We start from the raw sequence: 23,033 nt of genomic DNA, 5'->3' as shown, positions 1-23,033 counted from the left end.
GCATGGCTGTAAACAACAAGGGCACACTCCCTGTTCACTGTTGAAGATGAGACACACTTAAAGGAACATTTGCAGCGATAGTGGGAGGCAAAAAGAGAGGAGGGATGCCTACCTCATGAGTGACTCAGTGTACCATCCTGCAGACCGCGTGCTCAGATCCCTATGCCCGCCGTCACAAGGGCACAATCCGACAACATCCAAAGCAAAACGACTCCACGAGGAGGTCAAAGGAAGAAGTAAGCCACTATCACGAAAACACCGGAGGGCAACCAAATCCGGTTTACGGGAGGGTGGGGGGGTTAGGATAGTGGTGGTGGGGGGGGGGGGGGAATCTCGGGTGTTAGCGGTGTGAGACGGCGAGGACGGGCGGCAAGGCAGTCTCCATCCACACATCTGGAGAGCACTTCACCTGGATGATCCCTGCCAGCAGGCAAACTCCAGATGGCCCAATCAGATTTAAGTTTTCCTGACCAACGTAACCTCTTTAGACTTTAAATACAGGCGCAAAGAACATTAACTGTTTCCCCTCCGCTTGGTTTCAGACGACAAGTCGTCTTTATCTCTTTGAAAACTACTCGGTCACATCATCCGCTCCAGTTCGACAACATGTACAAAGCGAGCTGATTAAACAAGGGTGGGTGCGTGCGCGCGTGTTTGAATGCCTGTGAATGAATGGGACTGGGACGGAATGAGAGAGGATAGGGAGAGCACACAAGAGAGATGAACAGGCTCAGCGATTGAAAGAAATGGAGCAGAGCATGTTTATGTGTGTATGTGAGAGAGAGACCAAGACAGAGAGAGAGAGAGAGAGAGAGAGAGAGAGAGAGAGAGAGAGAGAGAGAGAGAGAGAGAGAGAGAAAAAACAATGAAGAAAGAGAAAGATCCATTAAGTAAGCAACATTGAGAAACAGTGACACTAAGAAAAGGGTAAGCTTAGCGAAAGTGTGTTGAACGTCGTAACTTCCCCGCAATGAGAGGAGACTTTTAAGAGGATAAAATAGATCAATGACTGAATCGATCCTTGTAGATCCGCTCTCAAAAGGACTACAGCCTCCTGTCTATTATCAACCCCCGAACAAGATACTGTTTGAATCCATCCATCAACCACTGTCACACATTAGACACCCCTGGCTTAAATCAATGTGCCAGTCAAAAGGTGGTCAATGCTGAGGGTAAAAAAGATGCAAATACACCAGAGCTAACAGTTCACACGAAGGCTATGCTCAAAGCCTCGTCAGATCTGCATCGTCAAAACAGCCACATACGCTCTGAGTCCCTCTATGTCGTGACACAGAACAACATTATACGTCTACTTTGTCCCATCCACCCTCGGAGGGATCGTTCACGTTTACATTACGGATGATCTAATGAACAGCAGTGCCCTGCGACGCAAAAACACCAACATCATCCCAGCCTCGGGCGTCCTCTCTGTACACAAGCAGGAACTCCCTGGGGCTCCTATAGGCCAGTGATGATGAATACAGCGAGCGTGAGGGTGATGTATGGGATATCTAGACCCCAGCGACGTGTGGCTCCCCCCCCTCCCCCTTCCCCCTCCCCACCAACGCCTCCATTAATGGTGATCACTGACTCCAGATCTGCAGCCAGACAAGATGAGACCGAGACGGTTTGAATAAACATTTGCTCAAGGGGGGACCAGCTTCAAGCATAGCATCAAGCGATGGATTCCAGTCATTCTCCCATTTTCCTGGATCCTGTTTTGTTATAGATTTTCCTGCTTCCCTCCTTCTCGCCCAGAGTCAAGATAATGGTCTGCTTTCACATGAAAGGTGAGCTTCCAACAAAACTAGATTAGATAGAGGTCTCTTCGACTGTATGTCTAAAAAGCTTTCACGCGTTAAAATATCCATCCATACAGCCTATTTTCAGCACTTTTACACCTATAGAATTATTATCGACTATATCTTTGGAGATATTGAACGTCATGTAGTAAAGCTCACCAGATGCCATTAACACCGCAGCCGGGCTGAAATCCAAATCCCATGGTTTGTTTTGTTTGCCTGACACCGCAGGGACACTTACTGTCTGACCCCTGTCGATGTGTTGATTCACCCACAGACCCCGCCCCCACCCCCCCCCCGCCGACACCACAGTCTTCTGTGTGTGCGTGTCCCGCTGTGCGGTAAAAGCTTTGGTGGTCGGGCAGCAGCGTTTAAAGCCCACTGGGGATTTGGAAGCGATACCCTGGGAGAGGGCTGATCTAAGCCTCGCGGATCAAGAGGGTCCTGCGGTAGCTGTGCTATCTGGATGGAGTCAAGCAAGGTGCACTGGAGGAAGGCTTCTTTTTATTTTTCTTCTCCATACGCAACCTCCATTGCCCCCGATAGGTCCCGGGCACAATCCTAAAGCTGAACATTTCAAGCTTAGCCCAGCTGCGGGTTGATTTCTGAATGGAATGTCTTTCAAGTCCTAACAAAAGCCACGTGTACTTACTGTTCTTGTTCTGGCTCCTGCCATTCAGCGTCCACAGCCGACTCACTCCCACTGGAGAGAAGGGAGGTCTCTTCTACATGCCGGTCTCGTCTCAGCGAGGGATTCTTCCCAGTGGTGGATGACGATGGGACCTGGGACAGGCCCAGATCTATCCTGACGGGTTTAACCGCAGAGACGTTGCTGCTGCGGTCGGTCTCCATGTTGTCCCTCCATGGTCCGTCCTCATCCATGACGCTCAAACCACTGGGTCGTGAGGGGAAGAGGACGGGGAGATAAAGAGAGATACCGGAAGAGGTTACAGGGGTTAGGTGCGAGGAGAAGATATATGCCGCTTCAGGTGATATCCCACCCCCCTTTGACGAATCGAATCAAGTGTAAGTGGATATCGAGACGGTGGGACTGAAATCGATTTACTGCGGCTGAGAGATGCCTGAACTCCCAGCTCTGTTGGCCATACGATAGCATCGGACCCCAGCACGGAGCTCGGGTTCCACTTCTAAGTGCTTCATCATGGTGGTTCCATCCCATCCAAATGGCATTAGCGCACACCACTAAACCCATTTAGTCCGGTTACGAGAACAGAAGTGAACCCCCTTGGAGCTGAGAGCCTAGTTTTTTTTACTATGGAGGTCTTCACAAAGCAGACAGCTTCAGCAAGGCATTTACAGAACTGTGGGTAATGCTCATTTAAGGTGAACTACTCAGACTAATAGAAGTGTATGACTGAACTCTCTCCAGAGAAGGTGCTGCAAAGCCATTTGAAACACCTTTTGAGGAGATGAACAATAATCCTTTAAGGGTGAAATTCCTGGGAATAACTACATCTATATCTAAGGTCATGGCCTGAATTTAACATGTCAATTACATCTCCATGTGACGTCAATTTTGGTATTTTGACCCAAAATGTTAACCTCATCTGTCTGCAGGGGCTTCTATAGGTGTTGGATCAGCAGGGTGTCCGGTTGCAGATCGAAACGATTAGACCACAAGACTTGAGGGTTCAGTTTAAGGACAGTATGGGATTTACATGCTATGTACGGTGTTGGTGAATGATCTGGGTACTCCTGAAAACATCATTTGGGAGAGAAGCTTCACTGGCCTAAGTGAATTTCCAAAGGGCCTCTAATCAAATTCTGCAAAAAAACATCGAGCAGACAAAAGTCGAGATGATCGTAAGTGTTTGTCTTCTGCCCGTCATCTTCAGAGAACAGACTGTGCATATTAGGGCTCTCCGGTGTAAAGTGCTAACTGTGTGCGCTTCCTCAGGGAGCAGCGATTGGCACTGTGTGTTGGCAGGGCCTCTGGCACCCCATACATCAGCGTGGTGGGCAGGATCCAGCCAGAGGCAGGACTCTGGACACCGCGTGCCCATAAAGGATGACACAGCCCTCTGCAGAGGCCTGCATATTCCTCCCCCATCTCATCCCCTTCACCCATCTGGTGGTCCAGTCTGTGCACCAGCTCAGAGACACTGGGTTAAGGGGACCAGAACACTGTCGTTAGAAATATATATGAAATGAAAGAATCCAAAATCGATGTTTATTAAAATATTTATTTTTGGACCTTTTTGTACTGACAGGGCTACATGTGCAACCGCAGCTGTGAGACAGGCCAACTATAAATGTGCTGAAATTCCAAAGCGCAGTTAATGAACAAGTCAACAAACAAACCCCTACGTGAACAAAATCGTTTTTACATTCTTTGTCTGACAAACGAGCCAATCGCAATTTTATAATCAGGTCACACGCTTACTGGCCTGTGCTTTCTACAATAGGTTTGACGTCGTGAATATAACTGAATCAAAACAAGCATACAGGGATCCAAACTCCACAGTCCTACGTAAACAGTCCTCAGACTCGAGAAGACTCATGGCGCTGCTAATGTAAAAACCCTTTTACAACCACCCAAGAGGATCACAAGCAGTCATTCCTCACGTCGACGCGTGGCATCAGAGGAGGGAGCTCTCAGAATCCCAAGAGTCATGTAAGCAACGCTTTGAAACGGTCTCCCTCCCAACTGTTTAGTGAGGAACAGATGGACGGAGAGAGAGAGAGAGCGTCTCCTGAACGCCCCCCCACAGACCCAGGACACAGGCAGCGTCGTGGAAAACAGCTCGCGTCCAGGATCACCGCATCTCGGGGGGGGCGGGAGCGGGTGAAGTCGTTCGTGAGCCGAGGTTCACCAGGGGGGAAAAGGTGGTCATCGGAAGCTGAGGCCGAACTCTGCCTTCTGATGGGTGAAACCAAACGGGCCAGCCCTGTTCAGCTCCAGGAGGAGAAGGCCCGGGCCAAGGTCTCCCTGGAGGCTGTGGGCCTGGAGCATGGGGAAGGACAGAGACAGGGGGAAGCCGAGCTAGGAGAGGACAGGGCTGGCTGTCCTGGAAAAGAGCGGGGCAGGGCCGTGCCGAGCCGCCCCCCTTCAGTAGACAGGTCGAGGGTGCTTCATGTTGTAGTGGGCCTCGGAGGCCGACACATAGGCGGACTCTGGGAAAAAGTCTTCGTGGAACTCGGCCAGAAACCTAGGGAAGAGAGCAGAAACGAGGGGTAAAGGAACCAACAGGGCTCACGCGTTTGATTGAAGAGACCATTTCGTATTTGTACGCGGCTGCACTAGGCTTAAGCCGGAAAAGTACCTTCTCAGGTTGTCGGGTTAAATGTTTCAGCGAAGGGTTGAGGTACAGAACACATCACAACGTAGGCCTGTGGCTGAGCCTGATGTCGAGTGGGGGAGGGGGTGACCAAAGTCATCCAGGAAATTCCCACATCCAACAACGGTTCCTCCTCCCCCCCCAGCCCCCCTTCCAGTTTCCTGGATGTCAGGGGCGAGTCCCTCATCAATCACAGTCCCTGTGTCCCTTGTCATGGACTTGTCAACTGGGTTCTGCAGGAAACCCCCCCGCCCCCCCCCCCCCCCCCCCCAGGAACCTCTCCAGTCTGAAGCCTGTCCAGCGACTTGCCTTAAAAAACCCAACTCAGCAGAGCTGGAGAGGGAAAATCTCCCTGTCTAATCAGGGGAAAATAATCCGGAATGTTCTTAGTATCCGCTGCCTGGCCAAATCCCCTAAATCTTGCCATCTCATCTTAGCTCCACCGGCTTCCTAATCTGACTGCAAACAAATTATCCTCATCAAAGGAGAAATTAAGAGTGATTTAACGAGCAACAAATGATTCTCCGTCCTCGTTGGCTCTGGTGCCCAGCGCTCCGGACGGACCGCCTCTGAGACCTGCGAGAAGATGAACGGGTCGGTGTCTGGCTCCCAGCGGACCGCGCCAACCTCGACCGGAAACCACTCTCCTCCGTGAGTTCATTCCATGACCACGGAAACACAGGCTTGCACCTGCTAGGCGTGGCACCTGTGACAGGGAGCAGAGACTGGCTGGAGCCAGAGGGAGGCACGAGACACACCAGAGGAGAGGCCAGGAGAGGCTGACCAACACGCCCGTGCAACAGCAGCCAGCGGTGGCCGGCCAGGGGTACTGCACATGTTTGATTAGAGGAGAAGAAATAAATCCCTTAGGTTCGGGGGCCAGCTGAAGATCGTTGGGCTGGATTTAAAGATTAGAGACAGAGGCTTGTGTAACGCCCACTCATCTTCTGCACTTTAATGTGGTCCCTCCCTCCCTCCCTCCCTCCCAGACACACACTAAATCAAACCTCGGGGACAAATAACGCCTCAATCAGCCGATCTCCTCAACCTCACAACAAAGAAACGTGGTCGGCATGCGCTGGACCAGACACTCCGCCCAGTCCTGCAGCCCCGTGGGTTTTACTATGTCGCTGTAAAAAAGAGACTGTAAAGGGGCTGAGCAGCTTACAGGCCCCGCAGACAAACACTGGGCCTATTGGTTGACTGTCTCACACTCTCTCTCTCTCTCACACACACACACACACACACACACACACACACACACACACACACACACACACACACACACACACACACACACACACACACACACACACACACACACACACACACACACACACACACACACACACACACACACACACACACAGTTGGCATACTAGTTAGGCTGTGCCTGCTTAATGATATTGAAAGTGCTGTGCTTACACCCCCAAGGTAATTTCCCCTCAGGGGTGACTCGTTAAGAAACGACGTGTGTGTGTGTGTGTGCGCACTGACAGCTCTGTTAACTGTATTGGTCGAAGAGCGTGTGTGCGCGCGACTTCTCTCCCTCTCTCTGTGTGTAAGCAGATCGATGCCCACTACGTACAGCTCGGGCCAGAGCGAGGCTATTCTGCCTCCCTCCCTGAAACCCGATCCGTCCCGGCGGTGGCAACTCACCCACTACTGATGAGCTCCCCCCCCTCCCCCCTGCCTCGTCATGCTAGGCTACAGCTAGCGGCACAGCCCGCCTCGGCTTGACGAGACACCCAGCACACTGTGTCGTTAAAGTGCTGACACAGGCTTTGTGTGCCGTGGACAAATAGCCTAGAGAGGATGTAGCTACGGGGACCAAGAACTGCATAATGAAGCTACGGACGACTGGAATCTCAAGGCAGCATGTTTGATATATTTCTTTTGCTTCTACACATACACAGAAATAAAATCTCTCTCTCTCTCTCTCTCTCTCTCTCTCTCTCTCTCTCTCTCTCATATATCTATATATATATATATATATAGATATAGATATAGATATATATATATATATCTATATCTATATATATCTATATCTGAGGTCACCTCTGTGTCTGCTGTTTGGAGCTTGCCTATCTGAATGACAGATGAATCCAGAACAGCAGACAACTTGAGATTTCGGGGGGACAATCATGACAGCAAAAGGTACGACGAATTAGTCTGCGGAGATAAGCCGCTTTCGGTGAGTGGAGACAGTCCCTTAGGCTGGAGGGAATCGATGGAACGTTGGGCAAACACCAGCAGGGGTTGGTTTTGTTTTCGAGGGGTGGGGAGCGGAGGGTGGAGGGGCATACCTGAGGAAGAGCTCGAGGTGTTTGACCAGGGCCCGGAGGTTCTTCTCTGGGATGTGCATCTTCCCGAGGATCTCTGGCAGCTTCACTGTCCAGAAAAGGGACAAGAGAGGAACTACTTAGTGCTGCTCCCTGCGGCCTGGCCTCGACAGACAGCTTCATCAGTCGGAGAGGGTTGGCCTTTAGAATGCAGGAGGTACGCTGAAGCACTAGAAAAGCTCCTTTCTCAACACAGACTTTGCAGGGCTTTTTATTTATTTTTTTCCAATATACCAAGACATGTTTTGGCGTCAGAATGTTTCCGGTTTCCGGGTGTGTTGGTGAGAAGGGTGGTGCGGCGGAGGACACCCACCGAAGAGGCGGAGGAGGTGCTGGGAGCCGTACAGGTAGGAGGGCGGAGGGGGCTGGTCACTCTGTGGGTAGTTGTCGGGGGTCAGCTTCCAGCTCAAGACCTGCACTCAGTCGCCACAGCAAGACGAGACGCAGTCAAACACAGGGCCGACATTTTTTGAGGTGCAGTGCACTGTTACAGACGGATGGTGCGACCACCGAATGGGGGGGGGGTGGCGAACCAGACGGTGTTCTCACCTCGTTGAGCTCGTTGTTCCTGCGGCTCTCCAGGCCAGAGAACACGCCGCTGCCCTCCTTACTGGGCGTTAGGGGCAGGGGAGACGATGAGCCACTGTGGACCGGTGTTTCTGGAGAGAGGGTTGGGGGTTGACAGTTAGCTTCCGGAGATCGAGGCGCCATTGGAGGCTAGTCTGAAACAAATGTTCTACCTGTGATGTGCCTAAACTTTAGGCACATCATCACGGTTAGAACATTTGTTTAAAGCATTGAAAAGCAGACATCCTACTAAGTCCAGTGACTGTGGAATGACAAAAGGTGTAAGAGTGCCCTCTACTGGGCAAACATGGTGAATACAAATACAAAGGGTGCACAAAGTGAAGTGACGCAGCATCACACATCAAGGTCAACGGCTTATGTTGTGCGTGTGTGCGTGTGCAAACCATTGCTGCTCTTACTCTTCTCCAGATTGAGGAAGAACTTGGGCAGCTGGGCAGGCGTGTCCGCCAGGCGCCGTTTGGGCTGAGGTGACGCGGTGGCACTGCCACTGCCACCCTCCGCCAGGCGGTCCCCACCGGAGGTGTGGCGCGTGGAGCGCCGCAGGGACTGGGGAGCGTCCGAGTCGGGGCAGCGCCTGCGCTTGGGGGTGGTGGCTGTGGAGGCCTCACTCAGGGCAGGCTGGCTGTCTGTGGACTGGGGGGTCGAGGGGTTGTGGCCCGTGGGACTGGGGGTGCGTTCGCGGAGGGTCCTGCCAGACGGACAGGGGGAGAGGGTGGGGTCAGTGAGAGTAGAATCTGAATCAGAGGGGATTTTATTCGCCGTGAATGTTTGCACAAACAAGGAATTTACTTTGGCAGGGAGGTGCATACATTAAACATATAGGAATGTTGAATATTGGGAATAAAAAATAAAATTTAAAATATAAGTAGCCATAATTTACAATCTAACCTACATGAGTACATGTGTGTTGCAGAGAACATTCTTTTCAGATCAATAGGAGTTAGAAGTAGAACAAGTGTGCCTTACTTGCTGGAGCTGGTGGTGTTGTCTCTTATAGGTAGGAAGAACTTGGAGGAGCTGACTTTCTTAAACTGGGCATGCTCGTTGGAGTAGAGGAGGATCATGGGAAGGGTGAAGTCGAAGGTGATCCGGAGTCCGTCCACCATCTCCTTGCATAGCTCCTCACTGTGGAAATGAAACAAAAGGACACAACTTTATATGCAAAATGGCAACAAAATACCACTAAAAGTATCTGTACAGAGCCAATTATGGATCCTTCTACCTCAGCATCGAAGACTCACTTTTTTTCGGGAGGAACGTAGTGAGGACTGACGCTGGCCTGGGCGGAGCTCTGAGCATGCCGATACCTCTCATTGGCTGAGAAGGCAGCATTAATAGCAAAGTGCTTCACGTAGGATTCCAGAATGTTTACTATGTTCATCTGGCATGGAAGCTTCACTAACTGGGGAGAGAACATCAACTGATATTTAGACACTGAGGTGGTGAAGCAGTGGTTTTTTTTTTGGGGGGGGGGGGGGGGGGTTTACAACGCTTTAGAATGGGGGAAAAAAGGGGAAATTGATGAACATGGTTTTGTGTTTTGTTCCTGAGTACAGGCATTTTCCTGTACCTTCTTTCTCTTGTTGATGTAGTAACAGTCATCCTCCAGCTTCTTCTTCAGAACTTCGGGGATGTCAATATTGATGGTTTTGTCCTCCCCCTCCCTCTTGGCATGAGCCTCCTGTTCTTCCTTATAGGGAAACACATTCAGGGAAACAGCATTCAGAAAGACAGTCACCACCTTGAGAATTGAAAGTGAACAGGATGGAAAGTAAATGAAAGGTAGAAACGATGCAATCCCAGACCCCCCCCCCCCCCTTTTGTGATACTATGGATGCAACACCTTACCATCTTGTCCAAATCCTCAGAGGAGTCGCTTTCCTCGCTTTTTAAAGATTCAGGGTCCTCAGAATTGTCCTCGTCACTGTGGTCTGAAGATGAAATCAAACCTAATCGGGAAAAAAACAATTGTAATTGTTTACAGTAACGACGGTTCATTATCCCGTTTTTCCCCATTTGACCATAATAAGTACTGGACGTGGTAGAATCCAGGTCCTAAGTCTGGTTGACCATCTTATGGTTAATAACCTTGACAGGTCAAGTGTCCTCTGGAAGGCTACTCCTGCCACAAAACATGACGTGTTATTCTGCTTATGTCGCTTTCTGAAGTAAGAGTCTAGACCATTCTCACATGTGTCCTCACAGTCTTCCTTCTCCTCTTCAGTAAGGGTCTTAAGAGCTGACTCAACACCAGGCAGACAGCGACGTCTCTTCCCCCATCCCTTTCTCCTCCTGATGACAAAAATAAGGCACCTGTGTCACCAATAAAGTTAACCGGACATCGACCCACATTGTGCTTGTCCCCTGGCCAACCAGTACACGACTGGTTCTAGAGAATGCACAGCAAGTAACAAAGTGTAAACGTGGTGCAATTTCCATGTTTCCACACAGTTTGGTTGGGACTTACATGCGCGCCACAGCTTTGCGAGCCAGTTTCCTCTGTAATTTGCGGTTTTCGTCGGTGTCCCTGAGCACATGGTCCTCTGCAGCCCAGCGATCCCAACTGTAACAGAAACCAACACGCAAGCCTATGTATCACATCTGTCTATTGACACGTAGCTAGCCAATTATTACATTGCTTCATGCTGCTGAATGTACCTTCGGTTCCAACCATTGAAGTGAATCAGGTACTCAGAGACTCTTTTACCACGCTCATCCTTACCAATTACAATGTCAACAACCTGAAACGTATGATCAAAACAGTCAGTTAATAGGTCACATCCACCAACCAAATTAACAGAATAACATAGATGTCATAGGCTTCTTGTATACAAGTATGATACTAGACAGATGAGATACAGATGGATGTCAATTACAATAGCTAGCTCTACGTACAGTAGCTCTTGTCTAGTTAGCCTTTCTAAGCTAAATAGCTAATAACGTTTATAGCTACAGTAGAGCTATACTCCTATAGACGTTAGCGGTACGACAAGTTAGTAATATTGGGTCGTGGCCTGTAATCCACAAACGTATTGAAATCGTTTGCGGAACAATGTGTGTGGTTGGATGCTCATGTTGCAAGTATTTTTTCTTTGTTGACGTTAGCCAGCTTAGCTTGCAACTGCTGGCTTGCTCTGATCAACTTCACGTTTCCTGTTCGTTGAAGCTGTTGTTGTTCTTAGCGCTCGTGGTAGTGATGAACATAGTGCTTGATGACGGTCTGACTGGGCCAACAATTCGAGTCTGCTTGCAGTGGGCACACGCAAGTGGCCTAATGCATGCGCACCGACAAGCTAGCTAGCTATCTAGCTACTAAGCTAACGTATGCTAGCTATCGAATGAAAATATATTGGGATACATTTCGCTTGCAATATTTTTTTATTATTGCATGCAAAAAATTTTTGGCTGTTGCTGAAAGTCAACCACTGCAAACTGCACACGAGCCATTCCAAAAAGTCAGGCTAGCTAGAGACAATCTCTACTTACTTTTGCATCATACAGTACTTTGGCCTTCGTTGGATCAGGTTCGAAACACAAGACCTTTTCTCCTTTGTGGAATTTAAATTTCATTCCCCGCGAGTTCATTTGTTCGTCATGGCGAGGAGGAGAGGAGGTATCTGGACCCCCACTCCTTAACCCCTTCGTCACTGGGCTGTATCCCACGGGGTCTTCGGAAAACTATGGAAACAGGATAGCAACCTTGCTAACGAAAACGCAATTGAAAATTGTACTGTGGACCTCTATGGACACCGTCGAACTATAATGTATTGCCCAGAAGATGTCGCCAAATATCAAAATAATCAAGCACACATCTTCCTTTTTCACACGTTTTAATGTATTAAAGTGTTAATCATACATTTTGATATAATTGTTCAAAAAAGAGAGGAATGCATATCTCGCTGTGCATTGACCAAAGCATAAAAACATCAGATCTAAATCCTCACTGTGACACAAACTATGATAGGCTATTCAATTTAACTGATATTCCATTTATAAATCTTTCTAAATCAATTAAATCTACAGTTAAATCTGCAAGTAAACGGACCAGAGGAGGTTCTACCATGGCTATCAATAACAATCACTGACTTAATCACTGTACCCCTCCAAAGAGCAGTCGCCTACACAGACCGATGTTGCTCTCAAGATAGAGGGGATATTTTCATGAAAAGCACATGTCCCTAAGCATGACAAATTTGAGTACAGCTGACCAGTCGACATGAAACCTTTTCACTTTATTGAAACATCATTTTGCTTTAAACATGAAGGTATGGGGGAGCTTACGCACACATGTTATGATGTCATTCTGACAACAGATTCTATGTCCCAAGGCATGTGCAAGTTTGATTCCGATGCTGAGGCCCCTGAACCCCAAACCCTATCCCTCCATGCTTTAGTTTTCTGTAACACTGCCCCCCTCCTCTCACACATCTCACTCCCCCTCCTCTCACACATGTCACTCACTTACACTGGCACACAAAACATGCTTTCTTTACTGCAAACTGTCCAATTCACTGCACTTCAAGTCCTTTAAAAACACTATAGATTTTCTTTGTTCGTCTCTCTCTCTCTCTCTCTCTCTCTCTCTCTCTCTCTCGCTTTCTCTCTCTCTCTCAAACATACACACAGACGTGAACACACACTCTTCTTCTCTGCCGGCTGTTTTTAGGCTGGTCAAATCGGACTGAGCTGTTATCAGTGTCATGCCGTGCTACTTCATAAGCTTCTTTATCAGAGCACTCCTCCCCCAGCATCCTGTGGTGCTTCATATTTCCCATACTTTCTCACACACAAATGCACACACACACGGTTGTAACTCCAGTTTTACTTTTAGTCTTCATCTGAGGTGAGTTGTATGGTACAAGAACACAAAGGCCTAACCTCTGAATACATTCACAAGGGCAACACCAAATCTGGTATTGAAGTCAGTTTTACTACCTAGGCAGGACTATGTGTTCCCATTGTGCCCCGGTATTCAAACATATTTACATAGATACATTTATAAAAAACAGGTCTTAGCAATGTTTCAGACCATGATATATGTCTACCAGTTAATGCAAAACAGAATATTATGGAAGATTAATCCATAACCAAATTGATGCTTGAATCAAATTAAACTAAGTTGAATTGTGCTACAATACATAATACATAGTAAAGAGAGTAAATCAATGAAATAGATGCGTGCAAAGAGTAACCCAATAACCATACTGATGAACAAGGCTACTTGGATTCAAAACCTTTTACGCATGGTCTTACGCAATGTAGTGCGCGTATAACGGTCCCGGTCGATCCTGGATACACACAGTGATGAAGTTCACTCAGCTCAACCTGCCGCGTCACACTCCAGTTTGGGTTAGGGTATGAACGTAGGTAGGCTACGAGCAGAGGAACACGAGAGGACAAATTCAGTCTCTTTTTGCAATGGGAATAAACTGCATTCCGGTTTCAGCGCAAACGCAATCTAGACGGAGCTACATGGATTTCAAAGGGTAGCTTCTGATGGGGCAGCGTGGAGTAGGGTAGTTCATTAGGTAACTCAAACTGAACTCCAGAAAATCAACTGGCACGTCCGCTAATGCGCTCTTGCGCTGAGCGGATAAGGAGAGATGTCCTCCTCTCAAGGAATACTGAATAGCGTCTTCTCGTGCTCTTCTCCAGCATCAAAAGATGTCTCTAAAAGGAAGCTACGGCAAACGCGTAGTTTGGATCCTGCCATCATAAGACACTGTGGCAGCGAGACTGATATAGCACCTGGGGAAAGATTGAAGGCACCTGGGCTAGGCGTTGGAGAAGCAGGTGTCTTTGCGTCCTCGCCATTGCATGGGTCCCCGGAACACCTAGCTGCGTTCAAGCAAGACCTGCGGTCCAAAACTCTGAGATTGAAACAACCGCGATCCTCCATCTCGCCCCCATCCACACCACTGGACACATCCCCGTCTTCGAACTTTCACTTCGAATATGATGTGAGAGGCGCAAAAAGGAATACCGCATGGGATTTACCTTTTCTTGTCCGGAGCCCCAGTAACACTACCCTTGGGAGCACAAACACTTTGTTCTCACCTCGGAGGTGGCTCCAAAAGAAGCTGCAACAATCAAGCTCAAGCGCCTATATCGTGTGGAAATCCGAGGTAATTTTGCTTAACTCTTTTAACGTAGGGAAAGCCGAGACATGCTTATGACAGCATATTCATTTTACTTTCTGGTAATTTGAAGTTTGTGAGTAAGCTTTTGGATGTGAATCGTTAGGGACTCAATTTAACCTGTTAAATTGTGTATATTCAACTATATCTTCATTTTGGTGTCTGCCCTACTGCAGTATAACACTTGGTCAGACCCGAGTCAATTAGGCCTCTTTTTATAACTACTGGCCGCACTTAAAGTAATGTGGGGAAATGGACCATTACCATTTTTGCTAACTTTAAAGCAGATTAAAACTCCTGGATTACTTTCTAATGCTTACTTTCCAAGACACAGGTCTGACTTTTAGTGCAAATGGAGCGGGAATGAACACATTGCAAGATGTGGCTATTAAGTCCTCACAAGAACACCGGCCCTTGGTATGCCTTTCTTATTTTTAGCAGAGGGCTTTATTGGCTGCATATTTGGCTACAGTCCATCTGCTCTGGTGGAAAGGTATGATGATTTTGTCCATATTGTATGACTCTCCTTAAAGCCCCAGTGTAAAACAACGTTAAGCACACACATCACAGAAAGGTTTGCTTTGGCACCGATTGGAGTTCTCATGAGTGTGAAACTGTCACAAGGTCAATCACAGCCACATTTCAAGAAGGTTTCTCACGCGTTGCAGACCACCAAAGTGTATCGCTGTTCCCAGAGCCGGAGCAAGGACATATAAGTACAGAGAGAGGGGAAGACCCTAACCCCATTTGAACAGCTTGATCCAGACTCAGGAACTCATGGAGAGTTATGATACTTCAGGGCTTGCAGGTCTGAGACGCTAACGCGCACATACGCACATACACAAATGCACACACAAACGCACACGGCAGATTTTTCTCTTTCAAAACATATCCTTTATATTCCAGTATGTTCTTGACAAACATCGACACGGTATCTGTTGCAGTAGTGCAGTGAGAAGACATTGTAGAGGTGGGGTGGTCTCTTTCAAAGAGCCTCACAGCATAGGAAAACCTACTCAGTGTGATATACCTGTAAACATGCCTACTTCCAGTTCACCTGTAAACATGCCTACTTCCAGTTCACCTGTAAACATGCCTACTTCCAGTTCACCTGTAAACATGCGTACTTACAGTTCACCTGTAAATATGCCTACTTACAGTTCACCTATAGACATGCCTACTTACAGTTCACCTGTGGACATGCCTACTTACAGTTCACCTGTAAACATGCCTACTTACAGTTCACTTGTAAACATGCCTACCGACAGTTTACCTGTGAACATGCCTACTTATAGTTCATCACATCATATGATGATGTTGGACCATACCTGTCATGACTGTGGTCTGCTTTGCACTAACGAGAGAAAGACTGAAACAAAGAGAAATGAAAGACCCCTAGTTTCTGTGTGAAGGGAGATGTCAGAGTACGCAAATCACAAATATTACAAATAGAATACTATAGTACTCAAGAGTGATGAGTCATAGAGAAAAGTGAAGGTTTGTGGATAAGACCTTGCTGTTATAAATACATACCAGCAAACAATTTTGTATGTGCTCATTGTTTTTCAGTAAGAACTTTTTCCAGAGTTTCAGTGTAACAAGTCAGAATATGCTGACAGTCATCAATCATCATTATAATAACATAATCTCAATTTAAAAATGTCTGTCAGCAAGACAAATCACAATAATAATCAATGTCCAATTTTAAGGGCTGCATTGGCTGAGTTTTCCAAGCATTGCAGCTTATTAGTGATTCAGTGAGGTAGGTTTCTTTGATGTGTATTGGTTTTAGTATATCTGACCATGTCTTGTAATCTATGTTCATAATCAATAACTATTTTGTGATTCTTTAGAAGCACATTGGCCCAATTGCAAATTGGCAAAGGTGGCTAGAGATTTATGAGAGATGTCAGTTTTTAGATCCCTTTCAACTCCCACCACATGTTGTACTGACAATGCAGAATGACACGGTCCATGAGTGAGAGTTGGGTTCACCCAAGATTTATATGAATGGAACCTGCTGTTCAGTATTTCATAGAGATTTACTTAGAACCCACAATTTGAATTCCTTAGTATTACCATCCCGTGATCCCTTTTAGTAAATCTGAGTATCTCTATTTAAGTTTGAGGTAAGTAACTGAATATATCAAGCTGAAAGTCTCCAAATTGCTTCGTAGTCATTTGTATTTAGCTTTAGCGTGCAAGCAGTTTACTCATGGTAATCAAACAGAGGATGTTTGTAAAGAGTTACTTGAAGGTTTATGTTCAGAAACTATTTTTGGACCATTAGCAGTTCATGGGTGAGGATGGGGGGCGGGGGGGGGTTGATTGGGAGGGAAGAGACTGTAAGATGCATGCTTGTGTTACAATCTACAGCCTTACTCCCTCTTGTGAAGGCCAGATTGAATCAACAGGTGAAAACCAATACTGAACATAAACTGTTGACATTTAATCAAATGTTGGAGGTAAGGCTAGGTAGCCATCCCACGCCCAGACCCTGGGTATGATGCTTTCCATGCTTTAATGCATCCATTTGGCTGGGGCACCGAAGCATCAATTTTGATTTCATTGATGATAGCAAACTCCCTCGCTTTTTCACTTCCCAGATTGTTTTAGGTTCTGCCAGCTGGCTTGGATTATTGCCACGGCCAATTCTTTCTGAATCGACATCCTGTTGCTAGCATGCCTGCTAGCTAGATCTTACTGTTGAGTGATCTAAAATACCCTCTCCACCCCCAGTCATAGGATTTCATCGAAAGTTATTAACCTTTCATACCTTCTTTAAACTGACTGCCTAACGGAAAGCGTCTGTTAAAAAGATTGTCAAACAGGAGATACGGCACTGGATGGTTTTTGTCAGTTCGTCTACTCGTAACAAGTTCTGTACTATTCAGATCACACCAGTCCAAAGGTGCCTGGCTGATTGAGGTAAACAATAGATATATGGAGGACATCCTCCAAGAACTAACATTTCTGCCTCAGTGAAGTGTCGGAGGACTCGGGCCTTGACAGTTGTACATCGTTGGAATGTTTCACCCATAAAGTGTGGGTGGCTACAACTGGATTGGAAGCACCTGCCAAAGTTATTTTACCTCTCCTTGTTGTTTCCCACTGCTGAGATTGCAACGCTGTCTCTGCCTTAAAAGGTCATCCGCTCATTTGGATCATGTGACTATTGTTGTCTGGAAGGACTGTATATCAAATGACCGCCCCTTATCTTGAAAATCGGATATGCGTCTGTTTCCCAGCTGTGAAATAACCTACATCATTTGTTTGGGGTGGGCTTGTCACACGTTCTTTTCTTCTCTCTGTGGGGAATAGAATTGGGATTTGAGTCAGTACATCTGCTTCTTCCAGACTATTAACCGTTCAACTTGTCTGTTGCCATTTACCACATTGTCATTTGTCTTGATCTATTTGGTATTTGGGTTGTGTAAAGATAATTCAGTGGTTGAATTCAACTGAGCTGTGTGTAGATAGAAGACTATTCAGTGGACTACACCATAGATTGACTCTTTCTGTACTATAGCCATCCACAACTCTAAGGTTGCAGAATTTTTGTTTTGTATAGAACTGGTTCACTCAGATAACCATCAGACTGTGGCATCTCTGCACCAAAAAAACAACAATGGGATTTTTTTGCAGAATCAATAATCTGGTTGATCTCATAGGATTCATTTTTACAGTGGGGAGAAATGAAAATAATCATAAACTGATCTCCCTGTCAAAAGGGAATCCTCCATTTTTGTGACTGGTTACTGCTGAGCATGTTCAAAAAGAAATGCCACAGGTTATAACATTCTTTCATTACTTATAGTATTTTATCTGACAAGATGCCTACTGAATACTTAATGGTATGTGCAACGTTTTCTATTTGATTTAGTTGTGCAAGCTTGGCTTAAGGTTAGGAGTTGATTAATTCTGACAAAGGTATGTGCATCAACGGTTGAGAAACCTCATTTGAATAGGTGCCTGCAAATAGTTACATTTGAGTGTGTGTGAGAGTGTGTGTGTGTGTGAGAGAGAATGAATGCTCTGTTAGTTTGTTAATAACTTGTCTTTAAGGTACGTTTTCTCAACATTGAAAGGAGAACCGCTTGACATAGAGCTGCCTGTAAAGTAAACATTAATTTCCGCTGCCAAATCTTGGTGTCTGTTGCAGATTACCTTTCTCCTCCAATGTGAAGCCATCCTTGTGTAGATCTTTGTTTAGAGAGAGCACATTAATGTGGTCTGTCATGGGGAAGGCATGGGTTGATTCAAGCTATTTCCAAACCTCACAACTCTTACCCTGGAGGGTTTGGACGGGGTGTTAGGTTCACAAGTACAATTTATTTATTCATTTCTTCAAATGTAAACTGTAGCAATATGATACATACCCGCCGAAGTCTTCCCATGAATAATATCCTGACTGCTCCATTTTAAACAGACCAGAAATTTGAGGCCATGTTAAACATGGTGTTATTGCTGTGAGAGAAGCTACACCGTAGATAACCATCTTTTGAGAAACATTCAAATAGAAATACGAATGTTCTTTCTGTTTATAAACCCATGGTGCCTAGTGCCTGCTCAGAATCATAAAACTCACAGTAAAAACATTCACATTAAACTGTGCTCACCCTGAGGTACTGTGGTGAATGTCTTCCAGATTGTCCACACGTTGTCACATGACAACACATTCTTGTTTTCTGTTCTCTCTGTGGTTGCGTCCCTGATTTGAGCTGTCTGTTTTTGCTGTGGATGCTGCACTGTTTTGGCCTGCAGGGAACTGGGATCTTCATAAGGCCAGAGGAAGTGGAAACATTTTCATTTCCTGTCACTGCTGCAGAATGATCCTGAAGGAAAGAACACATACAATTGGTCCACTTTGGTTTGTGAGCAATGGACACCTGAGTTCAACCAGGGACAATCTCCGACCTATTTATTTATAATGTGATGGCATTTATTTGTATTCAGTCCATCTTAACCATTTCATTTTACTCAGTAAATTCACTTGATGTCTACAGCATGTGACATTATCCAATGTCCTGTCCTTTCTGCTGCATAGGACATTTGATGTGCTTTAATTTCCCATCAAGCATTATTTCCTTAAATGTCTGTGTACACAAGGCAAAAATTAGCTATGTGGATGTGCAGTATTAGGCAACAACGACTCGCAAATATTTTGGAAAAAATATTCAGTCATTGTATTCCCTTCAACAGTGTGCTTGCTCTATAGTTTTCCTCTATAGTTTTCTATACATGACCCTCTGACCATTTCAGCCAGTGTCCCAAGATGGATTCAGGCTCACACGAGGGAGCTCGGGAAGTTGTTTGGAATTCCAGGCCAGTGATGCCTGGGGCCCTGTCAGAGAGGGGTGGCGGCCCCCAATTCCCAAACCTATCATCTGGCTTTACAGTCAGCTAAACGCCTGCTATTTCTTCCTTTTTTGACATAGTTTTCCATGGCCATATTTGCTTCGCAGAATAGCTGAAGCAGTGGGGTCTGTTATACACAGTAGCTTGTCCTGTAGATCTTTCCCTACTAACAGTTTATCACTGGATCTTCTCCTCTCCCTGTGGAGCAATGTGACCTGACCTCCTGTTTCCCTGGAAGCCAACAGGCTCAGCCTTCCCTCCTCCTCCTCCTCCTCCTCCTCCTCCTCCTCCTCCTCCTCCTCCTCCTCCTCCTCCTCCTCCTCCTCCTCCTCCTCCTCCTCCTCCTCCTCCTCCTCCTTCTCCTCCTCCTCCTCCTCCTTCTCCTCCTCCTCCTCCTCCTTCTCCTCCACACCCAAGCATTCTTTAGAACATGATATCATAAGAAACCATAATCACCAGCAATTAGCTATAAGCTAGCCAACCACTGCCATCCCACTGCTGAAAAAGTACTAAATTCCCAATCAGTTGATGGTGGAATCGGTCCAAAGCTATAGTTACAGGCACAAGCCTGAGGCCAACGTTCTATACACACATTTCAACAAGTACATGGATCAGAGCTAAATAACTTGAGGCATTTCTCAGCAATGAAGATGGGCTAGCGGGCTAACTCTAGCTGCCCAGACTACACAGCAAAAGAGGCAGAAAGAGGGAGATTCAAAGACAGAAAGAGATAGAGAGAAAGAGTGAATGCCTCATCCCAGCTATTCTTATCTTTGTGTTCTCCTCTCTCCCTGTGGCCTGGCTCTGAGGAGACTGTCTTATCTGCTCCATGCAGCTTGGGCCCAGTGGTCTGCCAAACAGGCTGAAATAACTCACAACTTACAAGGATAGTTATTGGTTGATACATGATATATTCCAAGCTCAAGTGTCCAAGCCAGTGTTGCAACTGTGCAAATACTGAATACAACATGTTTCATTTTTTAATAGAGGCTTAGAGCACAATAGGGGCCCTTGAGCTTGATGTCAAGTTGGGAGATTGGGCCAAAATGGAAGTGTATTTTTGGTTCTTATTTGCTTGGTTTTCTATTTTAAACGTTGCTGACCTGACTGCCTCCAAGCAAAAATGCTTGTAATGCCTAAATAAATATGTCTGTGTGCGATGCAGAGCCCTGTGAGACAGGCTGACCAGAACCCCTCACCCCTAATCTCTCCTGCTGCTTGGAAGAAAAGCCTAACAGGGAACCAGCATTTCAGAAACAACGGACCTTCATAGCTATAAATAGAAAACCATTTTTTTGAAGTAGCCCTACTCCCCTTGTGATGGCTTTGGCATTCTGTGTGTATCCCCACCCATGTGTGTATATGTTACACACAGGGAGAGGGGAGAGGGGAGAGGGGAGAGGGGAGAGGGGAGAGGGGAGGGGGGAGGGGGGAGGGGGGAGGGGGGAGGGGGAGAGGGGAGAGGGGAAAGAGAACATCTTCTGTACAGCTAATATAAATGATGATTATATGTTGCCGTCACTGTGGATATAATTATAGGAATGTGCTTCTCATCAGTGAGGAAGTCATGTAGCCTAGAGAATTCCTATAACACCATCTTGTGGTGATCACTATAAAATGACAGCATCAAGTGCTTACTGCACTTCTTAGCCACAGAGGGGGGCTATTATCCTTCTTACAGCAAAGCGTTGCACACAAAATCTTTTGAGACTCATTTTTTGAATAGGTCTACAGGACGACTGCACAACATACATATGCTTCAACTACGGTGTGAATTACACCAATGGGGGTGGGGGGGGGGGGTGGTTTGTGGAGGACCACACCACACCTTCAATCTATCTCACTGTAAACAAATGCTCATATACAACATGTATGAATGCTAGATAAAGCTTCCATTATGACCGTCCTGTTTACGCAGTGACACAGCAGCCTGTCAGAAGCTTATGGCTGCACAGCGGTGATAGTTTACAGTGCAGTGAGGAGCAGCTCTTGGGTGGGCTGCGGTTCCGTCTGTCCTCAGCTGCTAACCCAGCTGGAGCGACGACGGCCATTCTGGGCACCAACACGTGGTCCTCAAGTTACGGAGCGGCGTTGCATCACCGATGCAGATGGAAATCTTGATTTACATACCTGACACACTGAGTATTATATCATAGGAAACATATATATATATATATATATATATATATACCACACTATGTGTGTTGTAATAATACATGAGTGTTGGTTATTCGTTTTAAATATTTTATTGCCTGGACTGCCATAGAATTGGTCTCTGTGCTGAGGCTAGCCTTTTTGAAAACCGTACTATCCGATGGTTATCACCCTCATTGTGGTGGGTTTGTTCTCAAAATGGCTTCTCTGTAATATCTCGACCTTGTTATATCAACAGCTCCATTGCTGGCCCTCTTGTTCCTCCACAAGAGGAAAAAGTGAAGATGAATAACAGTGTGCGCAAGCAAACTCCAGCTGAGTGTTGTGTTTGTACTGCTTCAGCAGGGACAGGCGTCACATCCAGGCATGGATCACAATCCATGCTGTTGGTTCCCTTCCCAGAATCCTTATGCAGTGACGTGTGTGTGTGTGTGTGTGTGAGGATGTGTGGGTGTGGGGTGTGTGTTGCAATTCCATTTGCTGTGAATACCAAAGAGGTCTCATTTTGCACTGTGTATAACTTGTGTTATATCGTTGATCCTTTTCCCAGTCCTTTATCTCTCCAGTTTGATTCCTGCCCCTCCCTTCCCTTCTCCTCCCCAGGATCTGGAGCCTCCCTGGCTCACAGACGGCCTCATTAGACAGACAGCACAGGAGCTGTCACTTTGTTGTCTTGGTTACTGAGTAAAACAGTGCTTGTGTCTGGTCCCTGACTGCCTCCCTCCCTCTCATTGGTGGACAGTCAGTGGCTGTTTCATGTGTGTGTGTTTCATTAGTGCGTGTGTGTGCAGATCAGTATTTAAATCTGTGTTCATGTCTTCAAGCTTCAATCAGAAAAGCAAACCCCTCTACCCCTTTTACAACCACAAACTGCATTAAGATGGACGGTCGGACGTGATGCATGTCTCTCTCCCCCCCCCCCCCCCCCCATGGTCGTGAGTTTGCAGCTTAACAGTCAAAGCTCCCTCTTCTCCTTCACAGCTCAGTCAGTCTGCTCCTTGGGAATGGGAGCCGAATAAACACAGCCGACGAGCTCCCTCTTAGCGACCGCTTCACCGCACCGGTCCGTCCGTCCGTCCGTCTGTCCGTCAGTGGGTCTGGCTGTCCGTCTCACTTTGCCCGTTCCTCGGTCCCGTTCTATGACCGTGCTGCGTCACCCAGCGCCACGCCGGGCCCCCGCAGATGAGAACAGCCTGTAGGCCTGCTGGAATGGAGACGTTACAGGGATAAACATTTTTCTTTCGGGTTCTTTCGGGTAATTTGAGCCAAGGAGAAGCCTCTTTACTGCATGGGGGTTAGGTCAGAGGGAAGGAGCGACAGTGGAGGGAGGCTGTTGAAGCGAGGTTGCCTACA

The 23,033-nt window shown here is 46.8% G+C and overlaps 3 protein-coding genes across 5 annotated transcripts in view; 1 reads left to right on the top strand and 2 right to left on the bottom strand.

Annotated features, from left to right (window-relative positions):
• Window positions 1–2,694, bottom strand: part of LOC146261047 (FERM and PDZ domain-containing protein 4-like) — a 37,661-nt gene extending 34,967 nt beyond the window's left edge. Inside the window, 1 exon segment of the mRNA XM_084668367.1 lies at window positions 2,455–2,694. Within this exon segment, the coding sequence (XP_084524493.1) occupies window positions 2,455–2,684 (230 nt within the window). The 5' untranslated portion in view covers window positions 2,685–2,694.
• A 1,296-nt stretch (window positions 2,695–3,990) lies between these two features.
• Window positions 3,991–11,748, bottom strand: LOC146261046 (MSL complex subunit 3-like). 3 transcript variants are annotated; one of them, XM_084668477.1, is made up of 13 exons: window positions 11,518–11,746; window positions 10,690–10,772; window positions 10,499–10,594; window positions 10,223–10,323; window positions 9,880–9,980; window positions 9,602–9,721; window positions 9,273–9,433; window positions 8,998–9,156; window positions 8,415–8,719; window positions 7,993–8,102; window positions 7,757–7,856; window positions 7,408–7,492; window positions 3,991–4,972 (listed from the first exon to the last, which is right to left on the bottom strand). In XM_084668477.1, exons 1-13 carry the CDS (start codon window positions 11,614–11,616, stop codon window positions 4,873–4,875), a joined length of 1,620 nt encoding a protein of 539 aa, XP_084524603.1. In that variant the 5' UTR covers window positions 11,617–11,746; the 3' UTR covers window positions 3,991–4,872. The 3 variants fall into 3 exon arrangements, with proteins under 3 accessions (XP_084524603.1, XP_084524604.1, XP_084524605.1); XM_084668478.1 differs by having other exon boundaries at window positions 8,430–8,719; window positions 11,518–11,744; XM_084668479.1 differs by lacking the exon at window positions 3,991–4,972 and having other exon boundaries at window positions 7,678–7,856; window positions 11,518–11,748.
• A 1,622-nt stretch (window positions 11,749–13,370) lies between these two features.
• The window catches only part of LOC146261045 (rho GTPase-activating protein 6-like), a 43,891-nt gene continuing 34,228 nt past the window's right edge, over window positions 13,371–23,033 (top strand). The window contains exon 1 of the mRNA XM_084668418.1: window positions 13,371–14,156. Coding sequence (XP_084524544.1) covers window positions 13,635–14,156 — 522 coding nt within the window. The 5' untranslated portion in view covers window positions 13,371–13,634. The remainder of the gene's footprint in view (window positions 14,157–23,033) is intronic.

Source organism: Hypomesus nipponensis, chromosome 12 (assembly GCF_054491055.1).
Source record: "Hypomesus nipponensis isolate SF chromosome 12, ASM5449105v1, whole genome shotgun sequence".
NCBI lineage: Eukaryota > Metazoa > Chordata > Actinopteri > Osmeriformes > Osmeridae > Hypomesus > Hypomesus nipponensis.
The sequence above is the reverse complement of the archived record's forward strand: the minus strand, read 5'-3'. Positions and strand labels throughout refer to the sequence as shown.